This window comes from Macaca nemestrina, chromosome 3 (genome assembly GCF_043159975.1).
Source record: "Macaca nemestrina isolate mMacNem1 chromosome 3, mMacNem.hap1, whole genome shotgun sequence".
NCBI lineage: Eukaryota > Metazoa > Chordata > Mammalia > Primates > Cercopithecidae > Macaca > Macaca nemestrina.
In genome coordinates, this window is record NC_092127.1 from 157,551,392 (window position 1) to 157,573,960 (window position 22,569).

At 38.0% G+C, this 22,569-nt stretch overlaps 1 protein-coding gene across 1 annotated transcript in view; it reads left to right on the top strand.

The window, feature by feature from the left end:
• LOC105487964 (PDS5 cohesin associated factor A) overlaps positions 1-22,569 on the top strand; it is a 170,830-nt gene that overhangs the window by 47,945 nt on the left and 100,316 nt on the right. Inside the window, exons 3-9 of the mRNA XM_071093702.1 lie at positions 7,948-8,151; positions 9,238-9,324; positions 9,860-9,957; positions 13,071-13,197; positions 15,422-15,502; positions 18,658-18,798; positions 22,379-22,494. Coding sequence (XP_070949803.1) covers positions 7,948-8,151; positions 9,238-9,324; positions 9,860-9,957; positions 13,071-13,197; positions 15,422-15,502; positions 18,658-18,798; positions 22,379-22,494 — 854 coding nt within the window. The remainder of the gene's footprint in view (positions 1-7,947; positions 8,152-9,237; positions 9,325-9,859; positions 9,958-13,070; positions 13,198-15,421; positions 15,503-18,657; positions 18,799-22,378; positions 22,495-22,569) is intronic.

The window sequence follows — 22,569 nt, forward strand, 5'->3', positions numbered from 1 at the left end:
TTGGTTACAACTCAGCGTTTGCCTTATTTGATCACGGTTTGAACAATTGGCCACAATTCTGTGTGATTGGTAGGAAAGTAGGTTACAGTCTTTTTACAGTCTGGTTAGGTACAGCTCACTATGTATGGAGAATCCTTTAGGCTGAATTTATGCAAGGAGGCAACTTTAGGCTAAACTTAACACTCCAATCATCCTTGTATACATACTCTAACTGCTTTAGGGCACCACCAGAGGTGAAATTGTTGAATCATTGGTCATGCATGTCTTCTGATTAACTGAAAGCACCAAAGTGGTTGTACCAACTTACATTTCAATTAAAAAGTGAGTGAGAGTTCTCATTTGCTATGTTGGACTTACAAAAAGGTCATTTGGCCGGACACAGTAACTCACACCACTTTGGGAAGTCAAGGCAGGAGAATCGCCCGAGGTCAAAATTTGGAGACCAGCCTAGGCAACATAACAAGACCCCATCACTGCGAATAGTAATAAATAAAAATCAGCTGCGCATAGTGACATTCGTCTGTGGTCTCAGCTACTCAGGAGACTGAGGCAGGAGGATCCCTTGAGCCAGGGAGGTTGAGGCTGTTGTAAGCACTGATCACACCACTGCAGTCCAGCCTGGGCAACAGAGTGAGAACCTTTCTCAAAAAATAAAATTAGAAAAAAAATTTTAATAGCTATATTGGGGTATAATTGAATTACTGTACAATAATTTGGACATATTTAAATTATATGACATAATAGTCTATCTGATCTTTGTTCTGACTTTTGGCACAGAGCCTCAAAAACCCTTGGAACTTCCCAAGTGAGAGTATCTTTGTTACGCTAATGAGGCAGCTTCTGGCAGTGCGCTAGATAACTTCAGGATGGGGCTGGTCACTTAAATTAGAGGATTGGAACTTTCTCCCAGGAGGAGAGGGAGGCTGGAGATTTGAGTTCAGTCTTGATTTTATCATTCATGCCTATGTCGTAAAGCCCAGTGAATCCTGTGAACACTAAAGCTCAGGGGAGGTTACTGGTTGGTGAACACAGTGATGTGCTGGGAGGATGACACGTCCGGATTCCATGAGAAGAGGACATGAAGCTCTGTGTCCCCATCCCATCCACACACCCCTCTTCACCCCCAAGACTTTGGCTTATGTATCTCTTCAGTTTGACTGTTCTTACGTTATATACTTTTCTTCCACCTTGTTATTTTCTGTTTCTTTTTCCGTCTAACTCACAGCACCTGGTATTCCCCAGTGGTCTACCATCCAAGATCGAGCCTGCTCAATCCTGTTTAGGTTTCCAAGTATTTCCTTTATAATAAAACTGTGACAATAAACATAGTGCTTTCAGGCAGGGTGCAGTGGCTCACATCTGTAATCCCAGCACTTTGGGAGGCCAAGGTGGGCAGATCACCTGAGGGCAGGAGTTCGAGACCCACCTGGCCAACATGACGTAACCCCATCTCTACTAAAAATACAAAAAAATTAGCCAGACATAGTGGTATTCACCCAGCTATTAGGGCAGGCTGAGGCATGAGAATCACTTGAACCTAGGAGACGGAGGTTATAATGAGCTGAGATTGTGCCACTGCACTCTAGCCTGGGTGACAGTAAAACTGCGTCTCGAATAAATAAATAAATAATAAATAAAAATATAGTGCTTTCCTTGAGTTGTGAGTTATTCTAGCAAATTTTTAAACCTATGTGTGTGTGTATGTATACATACATACATACATACATACCACAACAGAGAAAATCTTTGCAACTTTTGGTTAGGTAATGATTTCTTAGGTAGGATACACAAAGCACAAACCATAAAAGAAAATAGTTGATAAAGTTAGATTACATTAATTAATCCTTCATCAGTTAAATTTTTCTATGCTGTTAAAGACAAGCCACGGCCGGGCGCGGTGGATCAAGCCTGTAATCCCAGCACTTTGGGAGGCCTGAGGCGGGCGGATCACAAGGTCAGGAGATCGAGACCACAGTGAAACCCCATCTCTACTAAAAATACAAAAAATTAGCCGGGCGCGGTGGCGGGCGCCTGTAGTCCTAGCTACTCAGGAGGCTGAGGCAGGAGAATGGCGTGAACCCAGGAGGCGGAGCTTGCAGTGAGCCGAGATCGCGCCACTGCACTCCAGCCTGGGCAACAGCGTGAGACTCCGTCTCAAAAAAAAAAAAAAAAAAAAGACAAGCCTCAGACTGCGAGAAAATATTTGCAATACACATATCTGATAAAGGATTGGTACCCAGAATAAATGACAGCTGAAAACACATAAGGAAAAAAGAAATTTGGAGAGGCATATCACCAAGAAAATGTAGAGTAGATGGCAAATACGTGAAGAGATGCTTAATTTTGAGTTAATTTGTCTCAAAAAATATTTATAGAGTGCTGGAGTGTAAATATTCAGTAAATGTTAATCATTATTAATAGTATTGGTGTTAGTGTTTCTTTTTTATCAATATTATAAAAATCTAGCTGTGGGCAAAATACTTTGATTTTTTCCTGCTCGTTTCTTCAAAGACAAAAAGAAATACTGAGACCACAATAGATAAATAGCCAGAGGGTATTAAAACACAATCCACAGGAAAAAACCTCACACAGACATACCAAGAAATTGTTTCTCATAAGTGTATGATAAATTAGATGAGGTAAGAAGAGATTAGTCTACAAAGAGCCAATAGCATTTAAAAAGGCCCAAAGGGCACAGGGGATTCTGACGTGTTTAAGGATCTGAGAAAATCAGAGTCATGTTTCAAATACCAGTCAAGCTTTAGTTACGTTATTTTAAGCAGACAGGGAACTTGGTATTTAAAAAGTGATTTGGAATTGCTGGAAGAGCACCCTTAATTCAGGCTTACAGGACTAGACTCCCAGAACACTTCATATAGCTGGCCCACAAGAAGAGCTGAATCATTCGCTCTAATCAGAAAGGGGGGGAAATCAGGAAGCCACCCTGGAGCTCTTAAGTAGGGACACACTTTTAGCCGTAATCCAGTGATTAGGAAGTCACCATTGGTATAATTTGCTACAGAGCCTCATGCAGTTTAATAGATTAGTACCAGCACAAAATGGGTGATTCTTCCCTCTGTCTTCATAGTACTAACACCCAGTCAGTAGAAAGCTGCTGTGTATGTGCATGCCCACACACACACACACACACACCACCTCATGCCATACTTGCCATATGACAACAGCAGAAACTACACCACCACCTCTTCTGAACTTTCACCTTCCAAATCTTAAATAAGTGCCTCTGATGGGCTATACCAGAATTACGACTTCAACTCCATTGCAAGGGAATCTAGGAAATGTAGTTTTTAGCCTCAGTACAGCACATTAAAAATGTGCACAGAACGACATATTTAAAAAAAGGGAAGAATGAATGGAATTTCATTTGTGTTCCTGTGTGGTAAAGCAAAATCTAGTGGCTTAAAGGGACCACAAAGTCTATTCACAGAATTGTAAGAAACAATTATTCAATAGACTTTGTGGTCCTTCTTTTCCATGTGGTGCCTGCCGGGCTCACTTTTTTTTTTTTTTTTAACAGTTTATTTTAATTTAATAACAATCTGGGAAGTCTCCATCAGCTGTTCCAGTGCAATATCAAGTGCAAGTGGGAATTCAGAAATCTCAGTGGAACTGTTAGTGTAGCGAACCTTGTAGGTAAAATATATGTATACTTTAACTCTTACTTTTCTAGAGATAGCGTTTTGTTCTGTCACCAGGCTGGAATGCATTGGCATGATCCTAGCTCACTGCCCCCTAGAACTTCTGGGCTCAAGCAGTCATCTTGTGTCAGCCTCCCAAGTAGCTGAGATTATAAGTGCAAGCCACCATTCTTGATAATACATACATACTTTTGATAGCACACAGGAACAGATCTCTCTAAAATTGCCCTCAATGATTTCATTCTCAGCAAACTGATCTGGGTCACTCAACATGTTTTGGTTTTGATTTTGAGACAGAGTTTTGCTTTTGTCACCCAGGCTGGAGTGCAATGGCACGATCTTGGCTTATTGCAATCTCTGCCTGCCAGATTCAAGCGATACTCTTGCCTCATCATCCCGAGTAGCTGGGACTACAGGCACCCACCACCATACCTGGCTAATTTTTGTATTTTTGGTTGAGACAGGGTTTCGCCATGTTGGTCAAGATGGTCTCGAACTCCTGACCTCATGTGATCCACCCATCTCAGCCTCCCAAAGTGCTGGGATTATAGATAGGCATGAGCCACTGTGCTCGGCTTCAACATGGCTTTTGATTGTTCCTCATGTTAGTGCATGTTCTCTCTCTCTTTTTTTTTTTTTTGAAATGGAGTCTTGCTCTTGTAGCCCAGGCTGGAGTGCAGTGGCGTGATCTCAGCTTACTGCAACCTCCGCCTCCTGGGTTCAAGCGATTCTCCTGCCCCAGCCTCCTGAGTAGCTAGGATTACAGGCGCGCACCACCAGGCCTGGCTAATTTTTTTATTTTTAGTAGAGATGGGGTTTCACCATATTGGCCAGGCTGGTCTCGAACTCCTGACCTCATGATCCGCCTGCCTCAGCCTCCCAAAGTGCTGGGATTACAGGTGTGACTCACCGCGCTTAGCACTGCATGTTCTCTTTTTATAATAAATTCATGACCATCGGAAGATACCAGTTTGACATACATGGCATCAGGACCTTCACAGCCACCACAGGTTTTCTCCCCTTCATTGTGTATATTTATGAAGCTCACTTTGCTTTTACAGGGCCACTCTTGTGGCTAAATTTAGATGACAACTCAATTAGGTCACCTTAGTTCTCTTCCACGTAGTCTATGTGATATACACAGCCTCTGTTTTTTGAATAGTCTGGGATTCCTAATAGCATGGTGGGTACATTCCCATAGGGGCATTGCAGTCTCAATGTACAAATGCTTATCAGGCCTGTTCTTGCATCAGGCTGACTAATGTCTCTTTGGTCAAAATAAGTCACCTAGACTGGGCACGGAGGCTCATGCCTGTAATCCCAGCATTTGGGAAGGCTGAGGCAGGTGGATCACCTGAGGTCGGGAGGTTGACGACCAGCCTGGCCAACGTGGTGAAATCCTGTCTCTACTAAAAACGCAAAAATTAGCCAGATGTGGTGGCGAGTACCTGTAGTTCCCAGCTACTCAGGAGGCTGAGGCAGGAGAATCTCTTGAACCTGGGAGGCAGAGATTGCAGTGAACCAAGATCATGCCACTGCAGTTTAGCCTGGGCGACAGAGCAAGACTCTTTCTTTAAAAAAAAAAAAAAAAAGTCACATGGCCAAATCCAGAGTCATTGTGGGAGAAGACTATACAAGGTATATATATGAGAAGGCATTGTATCATATAGCTCCAAGATAGCCCTGAATGATCCTTATTTCCTTGTATTTACTCCGAACAACACTGAACAGGGCTGACCTGAGTAACCAGCAGGCTGTGGTAGAAGTGACAATGTATGCTTTTCAAGGTTAGATCATAAAAGACTGCCACTTCAGATTTGCTCTCTTGGATCTCGCACCAGGGGAAAACCAACTAACTGCCTTTTCACTCGAGCTGTCAAGAAAGGCCCATGTAGTGAGGAACTGTGGCCTTTCAACAACAGCCAGTGTCAACTTAGAACCGTAAGAATGAGTTACCTTCAAAACACACCCTCCATGCCCATTCAAGCCTTCAGATAACTGCAGCCTTGACCAGGTACAGCCTCTTGAGAGATTCCAGGCCCACACAACTTAGCTAAGCCACTTTCCAATTCTTCAACTACATATGATAAATGTTCATGTTTTAAGGCACTGAGTTTTGGGATAGTTTATTAGATAGCAATAATTTAAAAATATTTTTTAGCCTGGGCAACATATGGCAAAATCCCATCTCTACAAACACACAAAAGAAGTACAAAACTTAGCCAGGTGCGGTGGTGTGTGCCTGTAGTACCAGCAGCTCAGGGGGCTGAGGTGGAAGGATCTCTTGAACCTGGGAGGTAGAGGTTGCAGTGAGCTGAGATTGTGCTACTGTCCAGCCCGGGCGGCAGAGCCAGACCTTTGTCTTGAACTCCTGGGCTCAAGCAGTCCTCCTGACTTGGCCTCCCAAAGTGCTAGGATTACAGGTGTGAGCCACCACACCCAGCCCTTCTCTATCTTTTGCTTCACAAACCCTGGTTCTAGTTTATTTGGATTTATCTAATTTCTCCAGATGGAAATATAGATGATGGATTTTTCATTCTTTCTTTTGTAAAATACACATTTAAGATTATAAATTTTCTTTAAGTACAGTGGTAAGTGCATCTTATGAGTTTTGGTAGTTCATATTTACATTATAATTCAGTTCAAAATATTTTGTTATTTCCATTATGATTCCTTCTTTTATCAGTCATACTTTCCTAACTATTTAAGGAAGAAATAAAACCAGCCTTACTAGCACACTTTTGATATACTGCAATAGAAAAAAAGAGGGATTACTGCTTATTTTGTTTCAAGCCAGTATAATTTAGTACTAAAACCTGATACGGTTGTCTTTAGAAGTTATAAGCCAGTTTCTTTCATATAATTACAAATAAATAGAAATAATGTAATAGCAAATAAAATATAATACATAAAGTGTTATGACCAAGTTTATTAAGTGTTAATTCACAAGGCCCCACGATAGGTTGTCTGCAAACTGAGGAGCAAGGAGAGCCAGTCCAAGTCCCAAAATGGAAGAACTTGGAGTCTGATGTTTGAGGGCAGGAAGCATCCAGCACAGGAGAAATATGTAGGCTGGGAAGCTAGTCCCGCTTTCCCTTTTCACGTTTTTCTGCCTACTTTGTATTTACTGGAAGCTGATTAGATTGTGCTCACCAGCTTAAGGTGGACCTGCCTTCCCCAGCCCGCTGACTCAAATGTAATCTCTTTTGGCAACACTCACACAGAAACACCCAGGATTAGTACTTTGTATCCTTCAATCCAATCAAGTTGACACTCAGTTTAAGACACACAGATTAAGTAAACTATGATTTATAATTAGAGAATAATTTTTAAGGTCTGGGGAAATTATTGTGATTTGGTACATAAAGAATTATAGTTATTTGCATAATTACAGAGAAAACAGGCCAGCATAAAGTACACAAAAATGTGAATAGTAGTTTCTGGAGTTGATAAATTATGGATTTTTCTTTTATTATTTTTTTCATGATTCTTTGCATTTTATAATGATTCCAAGGTGTGTGTTGGTTAAATTTATAACCATAAATAACAACAGGTTAATTAAATATTTTAATTAGAAATACAACTGCATTAAAATTATTCTAAAATGCCTTTTTTTTTTTTTTTTTTTTTTTAAAAGACAGTGTCTCTGTCACCTGGTCTGGAGTGCAGTGGTGTGATCTTGGGGCACTGCAATCTCCATCTCCTGAGCTCAAGGGATTCTCCCATCTCAGCCTCCCATGCAGCTGGGACTACAGACACATGCTACCATACCCAGCTAATTTTTGTATTTTTTGTAGAGACAGGGTCTTGCCATGTTGTCCAGCCTGGAAAATGACTTTTTATTGTGAAATGTAAAAGTCATTAAAGCATGCAATGAAATAGCAATTTTAAGGAGCCTAAACAATGCACCTTTAATCATAAAATATAAAAGAAACATAGTCAATGATGTTGCCAAATACCAAATGAATATTATTGTCCACATGGGGCCAGGGACTACCTGGGCTAGATTTAAAATGAGTAATAAGAGGCTTAAGTTCTTCATAAATGAGGTGCTAGTTCAGATAATGTGTCTAAGAAGTTGATACTTGTTTATGGGTTTTTTAGACTAGCTGTTTCATGCTTGTGATCTTTTCTGAAATTCTTAAATGAAGATATATAAAAAGTTGACTGAATTGTCTGGTGGCCACTGATTGCTAATGGAAATGACTTTAAAAAAAAAAAATTACATCCTCCACTGATTTCTAAATGCCAGGAGTTGATTATTTTGTGTTTTTGTACATTTTTACAGATGGTAGTGAAAACTTTTATGGATATGGATCAGGACTCAGAAGATGAAAAACAGCAGTATCTCCCACTAGCCTTGCATCTTGCATCTGAATTCTTCCTCAGGAACCCCAATAAAGATGTGCGTCTCCTTGTAGCATGTTGTTTGGCTGATATCTTTCGTATCTATGCCCCGGAAGCTCCATATACTTCCCATGATAAACTTAAGGTAAATACAGTCTTTTTCATTTCATTATATTTTTCATTCACCGCTGTTCAGAAGGTATACTTTTATTTTTATATTTTACCTTTATGAACATAGGTTTCATATTAGTCTCTTCATCTTAAGAATATATCATAAGTTGCAAAATTATTCATTCAGTTAGTATTTCCACAAATAACTGGGTTAGTTGGTTGTTTGATTTGAAGCATAGAAAGGTGTAGTTCAGAACTAGTCCCTGTGTGCTCAAATCCAATTTTCGGGTTAATACATCACAAAAGCCCAGATGGCTATGTTCCAGGGATAAATAGCAGATTAATGATACTTTTTAAAAATAATAGCATACCAGAATTTACATATTCATATGACTATTTTCCCCTATAAGTTATTCAGCATGCAAAGCTATAGCTCATCTTGGTCATTCTGCCTTTGTTCAAGTGTTTGTGGAACTCATATTGATCTCTTGAGGAGATTTTGTATTTTGAATAATTTTATTCTTGGCAAATTTTAATCCTGTAGGCTGCTTTCTTTAAAAATAGTCCTAAAATTATTTTGTATTATATTGATACTACTGTGAGTTAAAACTTCTAAAGAAAGCTTATTAAGAAATGAAAGACTATCATGCAACATAGTACCATTGGACTAGTCTTTTGCCTTTTTACGCACTCAACTTCGTAGTCATACATCAACTTCAAAACATTGGCTAAAAATTACTGTTTACTTGCAGGAAATAGTAATGGAAATACTCATATCCAACTCCTTAAAATGAAGATAGTTTTTGCCACTATGCAAGGTGGAGATAGTAAAGTGAAAGCACGATAGTAGAAGAAAATATAATGAGATACAGAGCCCGTGGTCCTCTCTGAAAGAGAAAGCCTAAAGATTTGTGGTTTATTTTTGCTTCTTGAGAGTATAATTTTATTTGATTGGATCTTTTGAATCATTTTGAATAATAGACTAGGCCAATCCCAAGACATTCATCTAAAGGAGAATTTTCTTTTATTGTAGTTTGTACACAAATAATAAATTTACATACTATTAGTGTGTTGTGAAAGAAACGTATTTGTGTCTAATATGTTTTATTTTTTTTAACAGGACATATTTTTGTTTATTACCAGACAGTTAAAAGGTTTGGAGGATACGAAGAGTCCACAGTTTAATAGATACTTTTATTTATTAGAGGTAAAAAACCAAAAACTATTTAATAACTGTTATATTATTTCACATGATAGAAAATTCTTCATGTTAACTTTGTAATGTAAAATGAGTCTTTTTGTTTTGTTCAAAGCCTATAATGTCTTTTACATTTCATAAGGAAAATATTATTTTATTTTTCTTCCTATCCTGAAGAGATAAAGTATATTCTGATGGAAAAACTGTAGATTATTTGAAGCTATGCCTTTTGTTTGTATCTTTCTATTTTTATTATTTTCTATTCTAGAAACAGATTTTTTAACTGCTTCTTAAATTTTGTGTGTAAATATATCTACCAACTTAAAAATATTGAGTATTTTTCAGTTTGAGAAAATTGATGCCATCAGGTATATATCTTTTTCAAGTCAGAATATGTGATTAATTTAACACTTAAAATTTTATATGTTGAGTCTTTATAGACTTTAATATGTTTCTAACTAAAAATTAATTTTTACTGAATTTTTATTATATAACTATTCTGTTTATATATGTATAATTCAATAATTATTTTTATTTATTTAAGAATTTAGCTTGGGTTAAATCATATAACATCTGCTTTGAATTGGAAGATTGCAATGAAATTTTTATTCAGCTTTTTAGGACTCTCTTCTCAGTGATCAAGTAAGTTATTTTTCAAGCATTTCTGCTTGTCTCTTTTTCTTGATTTATATATTCAGATGTTGTATACTCTACATCTACACTAAGATATTTCAGAGTTATAAGGAATTGTTTTCCTTAGAAAACTTAACATGAAGGGGAAAGTAAAAATTCTGTTGTCCGAACACTGCCTTTGACCACCTACTACCATTTTAAATTATGCTATCAGTTTACTGGTTGGCCCTTCAGTGCCCCAGTCTGTCCTGGAGGCTGTGGACCAGTAGAGAAGTATAAAGTGGTGCTCTTGTTTTGAAGGAACTTAGTATCTAATAGAGGCAACCACATATGGTTGTAAAGCAAATCCTCTGAAACCTTACATTAATACAATGAAGTATTAAGTTATGAGGTAGAAATTATGCATATTGTATGTACCATTAGTGCTGGGAGACATAATAGCTCAGTCTTTAAGCTCACTAACTTTGACAACTTCATATTCTAGACCTAGAAAAAAAGTCTTAAACATTGCCTAAATTGGCCTTCTCTTTATAGAAGTAGGGAAACTAATCCAGAGCCAGGAAGTGTAGTGGCTTGCCCAAGGACCAGTTGCTGAACACGAGGCTCAAATTCTGATTTTAGCCCATGTTTTTTGGTTTGTGAGTTTTTTTGTTTTTGTTTGGTTTGGTTTTTTTTGTGTGTGGGTTTTTTGTTGTTGTTGTTGTTTTCTTCTGTGTGGGTTGTTTTGTTTTGTTTTTTTGAGACAGTGTTTTGCTCTGTGTCACCCATGCTGGAGTGCAGTGGTTCCATCTTGGCTCACTGCAACTTCCACCTCCCGGGTTCAAGCAATCCTCCTGCCTCAGCCTCCTGAGTAGCTGGGACTACAGGTGTGTGCCACCACACCCGACTAATTTTTGTATTTTTAGTAGAAACAGAGTTTCGCCCTGTTGGCCAGGCTGGTCTCAAACTTTTGACCTCAAGTGATCCACCCACCTCAGCCTCCCAAAGTGCTGGGTTTACAGGTGTGAGCTCCTATGCCCAGCCTGGTTTGTTTTTTGTATAGTAAATCAAGTACTGCTATGAGATGTGTTCTAGAGCTTTACATTATATATAAACATATCTCACATAAGTTTTCTAGTAGTCACATTAATAGAAAATAAAAACAAGTGAAATTCATTTTGATAATATATTTTATATATTCCACTGTATCCAAAAGTATTTTCATTCCAACATGTGGCCCTCGTCATGTTTCACATGTTCACCAGCCATATGTGGCAAATGGCTTGCATATTGAACAGCACATTTCCAGAGTTTTCTGGAGATTTTTATGAATGCTGTATCGTATTTTCTTTTTCCTTAGATGGAATGGTAGGATTAGACATGATCCTGAAACAAACAGGAAAGGATCACTCCAGCTTGGCATAGGATAGAAGCTTGTAGAAAGACAGCATGAGAAAAAACTTCCTGTGGCATTTGACTAGCAGTAAGCCTTTAAAGTAAATGATAGAACATATAAACCTTACCTTTGTGTTTGTTAGCTTTTGCTGCATTACAAAGTAACCTAAAACTTGATGGTTTAAGACAGCCACCATTTTATTTAGCTCGTGATTCTGCTTGGCAGTTGATTTTATTTGGGTTGGATTTGCACCTGTGTTTGTAGTCAGTTGGCAGGATACCTGGCCGATACCTGGCTGTTGGCTGAGGTGGGCTGAAGTGATAGAACTGGGTCACATGTCTCACCCATTCAGGAGGTCAGCCCAGGCCTCTTCATATGCTGACTAGGTTCAAAAGTAGCAAGAAAGGGCAGGCCTCACTGTGGAAGCACTTGAAACTGATTCTTGGCCTTATAGTTTATACTTTATTGATTTTTCATTTGTCTGTCTGAAATTCTTTGAGAGATACTAGGATGACATTTTCAGAAAAACCTTCTAGGTATTGAAAGCATTTTAGATGAAACTTTTGATTTTCAGTATTGGTGAATTAAAACTTCTAGTGGCAAGGATGATACATCAATAATTGCTTATGTTGGCTTATGCATTTGGGGGTATTTAAATAGGTTTTTATCTTAATTTGAGGAATTGATTAAGACCTAAGGTGTGGGAGTTGAAAAAAATGGCTGCCTTTATTATCATACTTTTTGTTTGTTTCCTTAAAATTTTATCACCTTTAAAAATCTGGGGCATGTAAGCAGAAGTGTCCTTTCTTTGAAGTGGACGTGTGTGTGTATGTGTTTTGAGACAGGGTCTTGGTCTGTCACCCAGGCTGGAGTGCAGTGGCATGATCATGGCTTGCTGATGTCTCGACCTCCTGGGCTCAAGTGATCCTCCCATATCAGCCTTCTGAGTAGCTGGGGCTATAGGGACACACCACCACGCCTGGCCAATTTTTAATTTTTTTGTAGAGACAGGGTTTCGCCACATTGCCCAGGCTAAAATTGACATTTTTATTAGGCAGAATTTAATTTACTCTTGGAATCCTAGTTGTATAGAGACTTAATTTATTTTAAAGGTCTTTTTTTTCCTTTTCCTTTTCTTTTCTTTCTTTCTTTTTTTTTTTTTTTGATACGGAGTCTCACTCTGTCGCCCAGGCTGGAGTGCAGTGGCATGATCTCTGCTCACTGCAAACTCTGCCTCCCAGTTTCAAGTGATTCTTCCACCTTAGCCTCCCCAGTAGCTGGAATTCCAGGCGCCCGCCACCACGCCCCACTAATTTTTGTATTTTTGTAAAGACGAGATTTCACCATGTTGGCCAGGCTGGTCTCAAACTCCTGATGTCAGGTGATCCACTCGCCTCGGCCTCCCAAAGTGCTGGGATTACAGGCGCGAGCCACTGTGCCTGGCCTTTTTCTTTTTTAAAAAAATATGAATTGAGGAAAACATAGTTTATTAGAAATTAGGTTTGTGTTTGTTTTTATAAAATACAACAATACCTTACAGCTGTTGTAATAGTCAACAAAAGGAGAAAGAAAATAGAGCCCCCCAAATTTCTCTGCCGTTATTGGCACTGTCCCTCAAGTGAAAATCCTTTACGTGTGAGATTGTTGTTTTAAACTAGGAAGTTTAATTTCCTATTGGAAGCTTGAATTCTCTTATTCTTTTCCTCTTCCTCCTACTTATACTTTTTTTTTTTTTTTTTTTTTATAGCAATAGCCACAATAAGAAGGTACAAATGCACATGCTAGATTTGATGAGTTCTATCATCATGGAAGGTGATGGAGTTACTCAAGAGTTATTGGACTCCATTCTTATTAACCTCATTCCTGCACATAAGGTCTGTAAAGTATGAAGATATTAAAGGTTAATATTTAACAGTCATGCTACACATAAGAATGAACAATTGTTTTCAGGCCATTTGCAATCCCATGTAATTGTTCCCATGACCATTCTCCACCTCAAATAAAATAGGTTAACATACGTTAGTCTTGTGGCTATTATTTTTACAAAATATATTGATTAACATATCATGTAAGAGTTTCATTCAAGAAATTGAATATGGAACTGAAAATGTTTCGTATTCACACAAATAATCTGAGAATTGTAAGGGGTTAGGGGTGTTGTCTTTTTGGTTAATTGTGTTTGGAAAAGAAATGTATTTCCTCCTTATTAACATAGATGTGACACATAGGAGTTTGGATTTCTTTTCAGAATCCGTATCGTACCTTTTTCTTAGGTACTCTCAGAAAAAGATTTGGGCAGAAGCTGTATGGTTAATGTTAAGAAGAAAAGGATGATTCAGAGGTGTATCATTCTTCCCCATTTCCTTTTTCTATTTATCTCTACCAGATCCTCCTAAGAATCTGAAGGACTTGGCTGCCCTCAGGCTCCACCACTGGGCTCTACTCAAGCCTACCCCAGTGTTGATATTTGCCCTCCTGCTCTTTTCTTCTAATGGTTCAATAACCTGTTATCAGACATTAGAGGAAAAATATGTACTCATTCACAGAAAGATATAATTAATTTTAAATTATATTGAGTCTAAATATTATTTACATTTTATTCAAATGTAGTTTATAAAATTCTGAGACTGTGGCAAAGGAGAGTATATTTTGGCAGATTAAGACAGTATATTTGGTTTTTATATGCTAGGTAAGTAGGTTGGTGGTATGTTTTTGGGAAGGGGTCTCACTCTGTCACCTAGGCTGGAGTGCAGCGGCACAATCTTGCCTCATTGCAGCCTCTGTCTACTGGGCTCAAGTGATCCTCCTACCTCAGCCTCCCAAGTAGCTGGCAATACAGGCATGTGCCACCATACCTGACTTTTTTTTTTTAAGTTTTCTTTGTAGAAACGGGATTTCGCAATGTTTCCCAGGCTTATCTCAAACTCCTGGGCTCAAGCATCTCCCGCCTTAGCCTCCCAAAGTGCTGAGATAACAGGCATGAGCAACCACACTGGGCTTGAGAGAATTTTTATTAGTAGTAGGAAATAGACTTCTTTTAATAAATAGAAATGTTAACTTAATTTTAAGCAAATCTTGTCCTTTGCCAGTGAAATAAAAGTGTAGAGCAGGGGTCAAGAAGCTATGGCTTGTTAGTCAAATTTGGACCATTGCTTATTTATGTAAGTAAGATTTTATTGGAACACAGCCATGTTCATTCATTTTCATTTTGTTTATATCTGCTTTCATGCTACAACAGCAGAGTTGTGTAGTTGTAGCAGTGATTTGTATGACCCACAACACCTAAAATATTTACCATGTGGCCCTTCATAGAAAAAGTTTGCCGACCCCTGGCCTAGAGTGTAGGGTTTCCTAGCCTCATTTTGGAAGAGGTGTGAGATGGTGGTGAATGAATCTGTTTGGTCCAGAACTTCAAGATATAGCGGTGTTACTCGGTGTTATTCAAAACAAGAATTCCCTTTTCAGGCATTTACTCGGTGTTATTCAAAACAAGAATTCCCTTTTCAGGCATTTTTAAAAAATTAAATATATATTTTCTAAGGTCCTTCTCAGATCCTTTAATTTATTTGAGTACATTGGGACTCTTTAAGCGGAAGCATATTATTCAGCATTTCAAAAATATAATTGATCAGTAACTCTGTTTATTTGAAACACTTACCAGGTCTACTCTTCTCCAGAGCAAGCATTGATTAAACAATGAAATAATTGAGCATGTTGTGTTAGATTGGGGAGTGTATGTGTTTAAGATACATGGGTGTAGTTGTCAGTTTACATTGGTTAACACATAAAAACCAAAAAGCATTAGGTCTATTTTGAGTTTAGTAAAACTTAATATAGGGTTGTGCTTTTGCTAACTAATCCATTTTAGTTTTTGATTAATAAATGAGTTTGATTTGCGACGTCTGCATTTAAGACCACTTGTCTAGAGGATATTTGCAAAACCTTGAAGAGAATTCAGTTATTTTTATTTTTGCTTCGTATTTTAGTGAAGAAAAATTCGTATTTTATTACAGATTTGAAGACTACAGTATTCTAGTGTTGCTGTCTCATAAATTAACAAATTCATTTGTAACTTTCCATGTTTTTATTATTTTTCAGAACTTAAATAAACAGTCCTTTGACCTTGCAAAAGTGCTATTGAAAAGAACAGTCCAGACTATTGAGGCATGCATTGCTAATGTATGTATTTCTTTCTGTGTTCATTCTGTATTTTGTAATTCTTAATCCTTTGTACTAATTTATTAGAACCTCTTACATAGAAGTTTATTTAGCTTATAAATGTAGAAGAACTTATGTCCAAATGTGACCAAGGTTAGAGAAATGCAGCATAAGCTTCATGATGTTGTTTTTAAAGGGTGGATGTTACTATAAGAAAAGTTGTCTGCAACTCCCATCCCCTTATCTGCATTTGTATTTATATTTATTTCATTGTCTCCCAGATGTGCTGATCTCTTTCATTTTTTCTCTACATCTTTATCCTTGGGTCTTTGTGTCTCTCTTTATATATTTTCTTCTTTGTGTCTTTTGGGTCATTCTTCTGAAGTCCTCTAATGTTTCTTCCTTTTTTTTTTTTTTTTTTTTTAAAGATTACAGAGATTTATTTAGAAAATTGGTTGTTTTGGCTGTTGTTTTTGGCAAACATTTAAATACTTTGAGTAATGAAAGATTGTGATAGTTGCTATATAGTAATAGTTTAAAAAAACTGTACTGAGGAATTTGTTCTGGGTTTTTTTGTTTTTACTAAAAAAGTTAATAATTAGGAAAAAAAGTTTGCAATTTCACTACCTTATAACAACTAATTCCATTGTACATTTGCTCATATTTATAACTATTTTCCCACATACTTTATGAAAACAAAATTTTTTTTTTTTTGAGACGGAGTCTTTCTCTGTCCCCGAGGCCGGAGTACAGTTGTGCAATCTTGGCTCATTGCAAGCTCCACCTCCCGAGTTTACGCCATTCTCCTGCCTCAGCCTCCCGAGTAGCTGGGACTACAGGCTCTCGCCACCATGCTCGGCTAATTTTTTGTATTTTTAGTAGAGACAAGGTTTCACCATGTTAGCCAGGGTGGTCTCGATCTCCTGACCCTGTGATCTACCCTCCTGAGCCTCCCAAAGTGCTGAGATTACAGGTGTGAGCCACTGCACCCGGCTACTTTATGTAAAATTTTTATTGTCATTCTTGTATTTACATATTTTGACATTCTTTTTAAATATATAAGAATGACTGTAAATGTTTCTTGATATGTATTTCCTTATTGTCATAGATTTAGGTCTTTTCAGTGTTTCTTTCCTTTCCTAATCATCTTTGTGAATCTTAACATTTATGTGTTGTTGAATTATTTTCCATGGATAAAAATACAAAGAGGCTTTTAATTTAAATGTTATCCTAGTAGTATTGCTTGGATTGCTAAATTAATATTTAAACAGATTAAACAATAATGGTACTAAAGAAGTGTCTGTCTTCAGCCTTGAATACATTTCTCAATTCTCAGAAATAACCATCCCCAATAGGTTTTCTTATATCCTTTCAGAAGTAGTATTCTATGCTTTTTTGTGTGTGTGTATGCATATATTTTGATAAAACTGTCTTCTTCATTATTTTCAACGTCTGCATAGTAAATATGAATTTTTTGGTATTATTCTTATGCAATGGGAATGATTTTTTTTTCCTTTTTTTTGGAGATGGAGTCTCACCTTGTTGACCAGGCTGGAGTGCAGTGGTGCAGTTTCAGCTCACTGCAACCTCTGCCTCCCAGGCTCAAGTGATTCTCCTGCTTCAGCCTTCTGAGTGGCTGGACTGCAGGCGTGTGCCACCACACCCTGCTAATTTTTATATTTTTAGTAGAGATGGGGTTTCACCATGTTGGCCAGGCTGGTCTTGAACTCCTGACCTCAGGTAATCTGCCTGCCTCGGCCTCCCAAAAGTACTGTGATTACAGGTGTGAGCCACTGTGCCTGGCCAATAATGAGCATTTTCTAACTCTTAATTTATACTGCTTTTCAAATTATGTTACTACCAGAAATGTATGCTTGTTTCAGTTGTGTACAATTGCCCCCGGGACATTTTAAAAATTGAATTATTCTGCATTTGTGGCGGTCGTGGTGTGCAATGCTGGTATCTTTTAATCTGTGCTCTTGGCCTTGTATACTCTTTATTTCCATCGAGCATTTAAAAAAAAAATCAGTTAGCTTTTGTATTACCAACTTTTTGTTCTTTTTGTCATGCGAGCCAAAACATATTTGACTTTCTCTGAGTATTAAAAGAACCAACCCAACAACAACAAAAAATCCTTCCCCTTTAAATACTCTTTATTACTAAACTCATGGAAACATTATTCTGATTTTTTTTTTTTTTAAACAGGGTCTTGTTCTGTCCCCCATGCAGGAGGAGTACAGTGATGTGATCACAACTCACTGCAACCTCGACTTCTTAGGGCTTAAATGATCCCACCTGCCATGGCCTCCTGAGTAGCTGGGGCTATAGGCATGCACCACCACGCCCAGATAATTTTTTAATTTTTGTAGAGTCAAGGGTCTCACTGTGTTGCCCAGGCTGGTCTCCAACTCCTGGGCTCAAGATTGTCATGCCTTGGCTTCCCCAAAGTACTGGGATTATAGGCATGTGCCGCTGTACCTTTGATTTTTTAAAAAATCAAAGGTTGAGGCCAGGCGCAGTGGCTCACACCTGTAATCCCAATACTTTGGGAGGCCAAGGCTTGTGGATCACCTTAGGTATGGAGTTTGAGACCAGCCTGGCCAACATGGGGAATCCTTGTCTCTACTAAAAATACAAAAATTAGCTGGCCGTGGTGGCGGGTTCCTGGGGCTGAAGCAGGAGAATTGCTTGAATCTCAGAGGTGGAAGTTGCAGTGAGCCGAGATCACGCCACTGTGTTCCAGCCTGGGCGACACAGCCAGACTCCATCTCAAAAAAAGAAAAAAAAAAATCAAAGATTGAGACTTTGTAATATTTCTCTGCTACAAGGAAATTTTTCTAAAATCCTTTGTAATGAACTACACAAACGGTCTAAATTGTTTTAATGAAAACAAAGATTCCTAGAAAAGTCCTTATTTGAAATATACCCAACAAACCAATTTTGGTTTTTGCTTTTCTCCTTGTAACATTCATGATTTGATATTATTAGGAAATTATTTCTTCCGCTGTTTAGATGATTGTCCTATTGTATATTAGTAATCACACATGTATTTGTATCACCTCCTTCAATTGTATGTGTAAAACCTAATTGTATAGTTTATAAAAATGTTTATAAAAATGTATCCATGTTTTTAAGTGAACTGGATGTTTTATTTTTGTTTTTAATATCTCTTACAGTTTTTCAATCAAGTCCTAGTGCTGGGAAGATCATCAGTAAGTGATTTGTCAGAACATGTATTTGATCTGATTCAGGAACTTTTTGCTATAGATCCTCATTTATTATTATCCGTCATGCCACAGCTTGAATTCAAACTAAAGGTAAGATTGACCAATTTTCTTTTCTATTTTGTTTTTCATGTTTTTCTTATTTCTAGAGCAAGTACAATGTAAAATTGACCAATTTTCTTGCCCTTTAAACTTTCCAGGAAAAATGTATACCGCATAATTTTTTGGTAACTGCAGAAGAATAAAGTATGACTTCAATTTATCTTTTTCTTTGTTTTTTTTGGACGGAGTTTTGCTGCTGTTGCTCAGGCTGAAGTGCAGTGGCGCAGTCTCGGCCCACTGCAACCTTTGCCTCCTGGATTCAAGCGATTCTTCTGCCTCAGCTTCCCGAGTAGCTGGGACTATAGGCGCACACCACCATACCCATATAATTTTTATATTTTTAGTAGAGACGGGTTTGTCATGTTGGCCAGGCTGGTCTCAATCTCTTGACCTTGTTATCTGCCCACCTCGGCTGCCCAAAGTGCTGGGATTACAGGCATGAGTCACCATGCCTGGCCACAAAATTATAATACTTCTAATTGTTAAATATCTCCTGATAATCACAGTGACACAAGCAATAGATAGGAAAAATGGTATTATCTTAGAATTTTTTTTTTTTTTTTGAGACGGAGTCTCGCTCTGTTGCCCAGGCTGTAGTACAGTGGCGCGATCTCGGCTCACTGCAAGCTCGGCTTCCCAGGTTCACGCCATTCTCCCGCCTCAGTCTCCAGAGCAGCTGGGACTACAGGTGCCCGCCACCGTGCCCGGCTAATTTCTTTTTTTTTGTATTTTTAGTAGAGACGGGGTTTCACCACGTTAGCCAGGATGGTCTCGATCTCCTGACTTCGTGATCCGTTCGCCTCGGCCTCCCAAAGTGCTGAGATTACAGGCTTGAGCCACCGCTCCCAGCCTATCTTAGAAATTTATAGTACATGTTGGTATTAAATGGTATCCATTATTAGGTAGATATGTTTTAGAACATCCAAAGACTTTAAATGGAATCCTAATATGGTATTGCTTACAATTTTATGACCTTTTCATGGTACAGATTAAGGACAGAAATTTGACTGTCCTAAAAATAGTATATCTATTTTTTATAGACAACTGAGCAAGTAATTTGTAATTCTTGCTCCTTTGATATTTGTAAAAGTTTAATACTGCCTTGAAGTCTTGGGCTCAAGTGATCCTCTTGTCTCAGTCTCTTGAGGAGCTGGGACTATAGGTATACCTCACCATTCCTGGTTTTATATATATATATATATATATATATATATTTTTTTTTTTTTTTTTTTTTTTTTTGGTTGAGAGGGGTTCTCAATATGTTGCCCAGCTGGTCTCAAATTCCTGGCCTAATGCAATTCTCCTGTCTTGGCCTCAGATTACTGAGAAGGCATGAGCCACTGAGTCTGGTCAAGGAATGTATTTTGACTTTTACAAATAGCAGAGGGGCGAGTTTTCAGTTAGTTTTACTTCTGTGGTTAATAGATGTTAAATGTCACCTCGTTTGAAATAATCACCGATCTACTAAAATAGTTACTTGCTATTAGAATAAAATTTCCATATATTATTTCATATTTAAGGGACAGATTACTTTTTCTTTAAGAAATAAATCATATTGGCTAGTAAATTGAACTTATTAGAAGGTTGTGCTACTCTGCATTATTGTCACCTTGCTTGAGAAAAATTTTGTCAAAGAAAATCAGGCTGGGCCAAGTGCCGTAGCTCATACCTGTGTAATCCCAGCACTTTGGGAGGTGGAGGCAGGCAGATCTCTTGAGCCCAGGAGTCTGAGACCAGCTTGAGCAACATGGTGACACCCATCTCTACAAAAAATACAGAAATTAGCCAAGGATAATGGCACACACCCATAGTCCCAGCTACTCAGGAGGCTGAGGTGGGAGAATGGCTTGAGCCTGGAAGGTGGAGGTTATAGTGGACTGAGGTTGCTCCACTGTACTCCAGCCTGGGTGATAGAGCCAGACCCAGACCTTGTCTCACAAAAAAAAAGAGAAAGAAAATCAGGCCAGGTGTGGTACCTCATGTCCATATAATCCCAGCATTATGGGAGGCTGAGATGGGAGGCTTGCCTGAGGCCAGGAGTTCAAGACCAACCTTGTCAACGTGGTAAGATTCTGTCTCTATAGAAAAATAAAAAATTAGCCAGGTGTGGTGATGCACACCTGTATGTCCAGCTACTCAGGAGGCCAAGGTGGGAGGATCACTTGAGCCCAGGAGTTCAAGGCTACAGTGAGCCATGATCATGCCAGTGTACTCTAGCCTGGGCAACAGAACAAGAGTCTACCTCTTTTTTTAAAAAAATCATTTTTGTCATTTATAATTAAAATAGTTAATACTTGATGTAATTTTCATTTTTACATTGGTTAAGTGTGCCTGTTTTACCCACAAAACCCCTGTTCTTGAGCGTTAAAACATTCATAAGGAAAATATTTTATCCTGTGGTCTTTATTTTTCTATTTTTACTTCTCTTTTGCCAAAAATATATTTTGTTTATTGGATATCTGGTATTGCTTTAGCCACATATTGTATGTGAACACCTAAAAAAAAAAATTAGCAGTTGCTTTTAGATGTTGTGTTTATTTTCCTAGCGAATATGATTTTTGAAAAGTTTCACACAACATATGGTTTCAGAATAACTTATTTTACATTAAAGCGTGGCATCACCACTGAAACTGAAACAGAATTTTTATCGCATATACTGTTTCAGGATAAGAAAATAAGAGACTCTTACTAGAAAACAATGAAGTTTTGCTTTTTTATAGTATTTAAGTTGACCTTCAGATCGTCTTTTTGATTCTTGGGCTGCTATTAAAATGAGTTTCCATGAATCATGAAATTCTGTAGTATCGTATTCACCAGTCAGTAGGGGATTCTTCATTAAAACTTTGTATATCGGCCAGGCGCGGTGGTTCATTCCCATAATCCCAGCACTTTGGGAGGCTGAGGCGGGTGGGTCACAAGTTCAGGAGTTCGAGACCAGCCTGGCCAAGATGGTGAAACCCCATCTCTACTAAAAATGTGAAAATTAGCCGGACGCAGTGGTAGATGCCTGTAATCCCAGCTATTCAAGAGGCTGAGGCAGGAGAATCTCTTGAATCTGGGAGGCAGAGGTTGCAGTGAGCTGAGATCGCGCCACTGCACTCTAGCTTGGGAGACAGAGCAAGACTCCTCAAAAAAAAAAAACTTTGTATATCAAAACTTGAATTGATGTGTATTTATGTTGGAATGTAAATTGCAGATTTCCTATAAAGTAAGCTTATTAGGGTGGTAACTGTAGCTTTGTCCTTCATAGACGTTTTTATAGGGTTCGTAATGTTAGAAGTGAATCATATGTCTGTATTTACAATGTCCATAACCAGTGTATAGAATGCAATTAATCAGTGAAGTAGACATAAATTAGCAGTTGAGAAGGTGTGAAATAAGAGCAAAAACCCAGATGATCTAACATGAAATCAAATCAATTTCTGCATAGTAAATGAGGACATATGATATTTTAAACTTCTCACAGTTATAAGCAGAAATATGAAATTGTATCTTCTTGAGAATGTTTCAAGATATTTTCTGTAATCTGATGAATAAAGCTCAAGCTTCACTTTCTGTTTTCCCTTCTTAGAGCAATGATGGAGAAGAGCGATTAGCTGTTGTTCGACTTCTAGCTAAATTGTTTGGCTCCAAAGATTCCGATTTGGCAACACAGAATCGTCCTCTTTGGCAATGTTTTCTTGGACGGTAAGAGAACATATAATTCTGATGTTTATATTTTGGAAAATAGTCAGTAGGGTGCAGTCCACCTGATTAAAACTA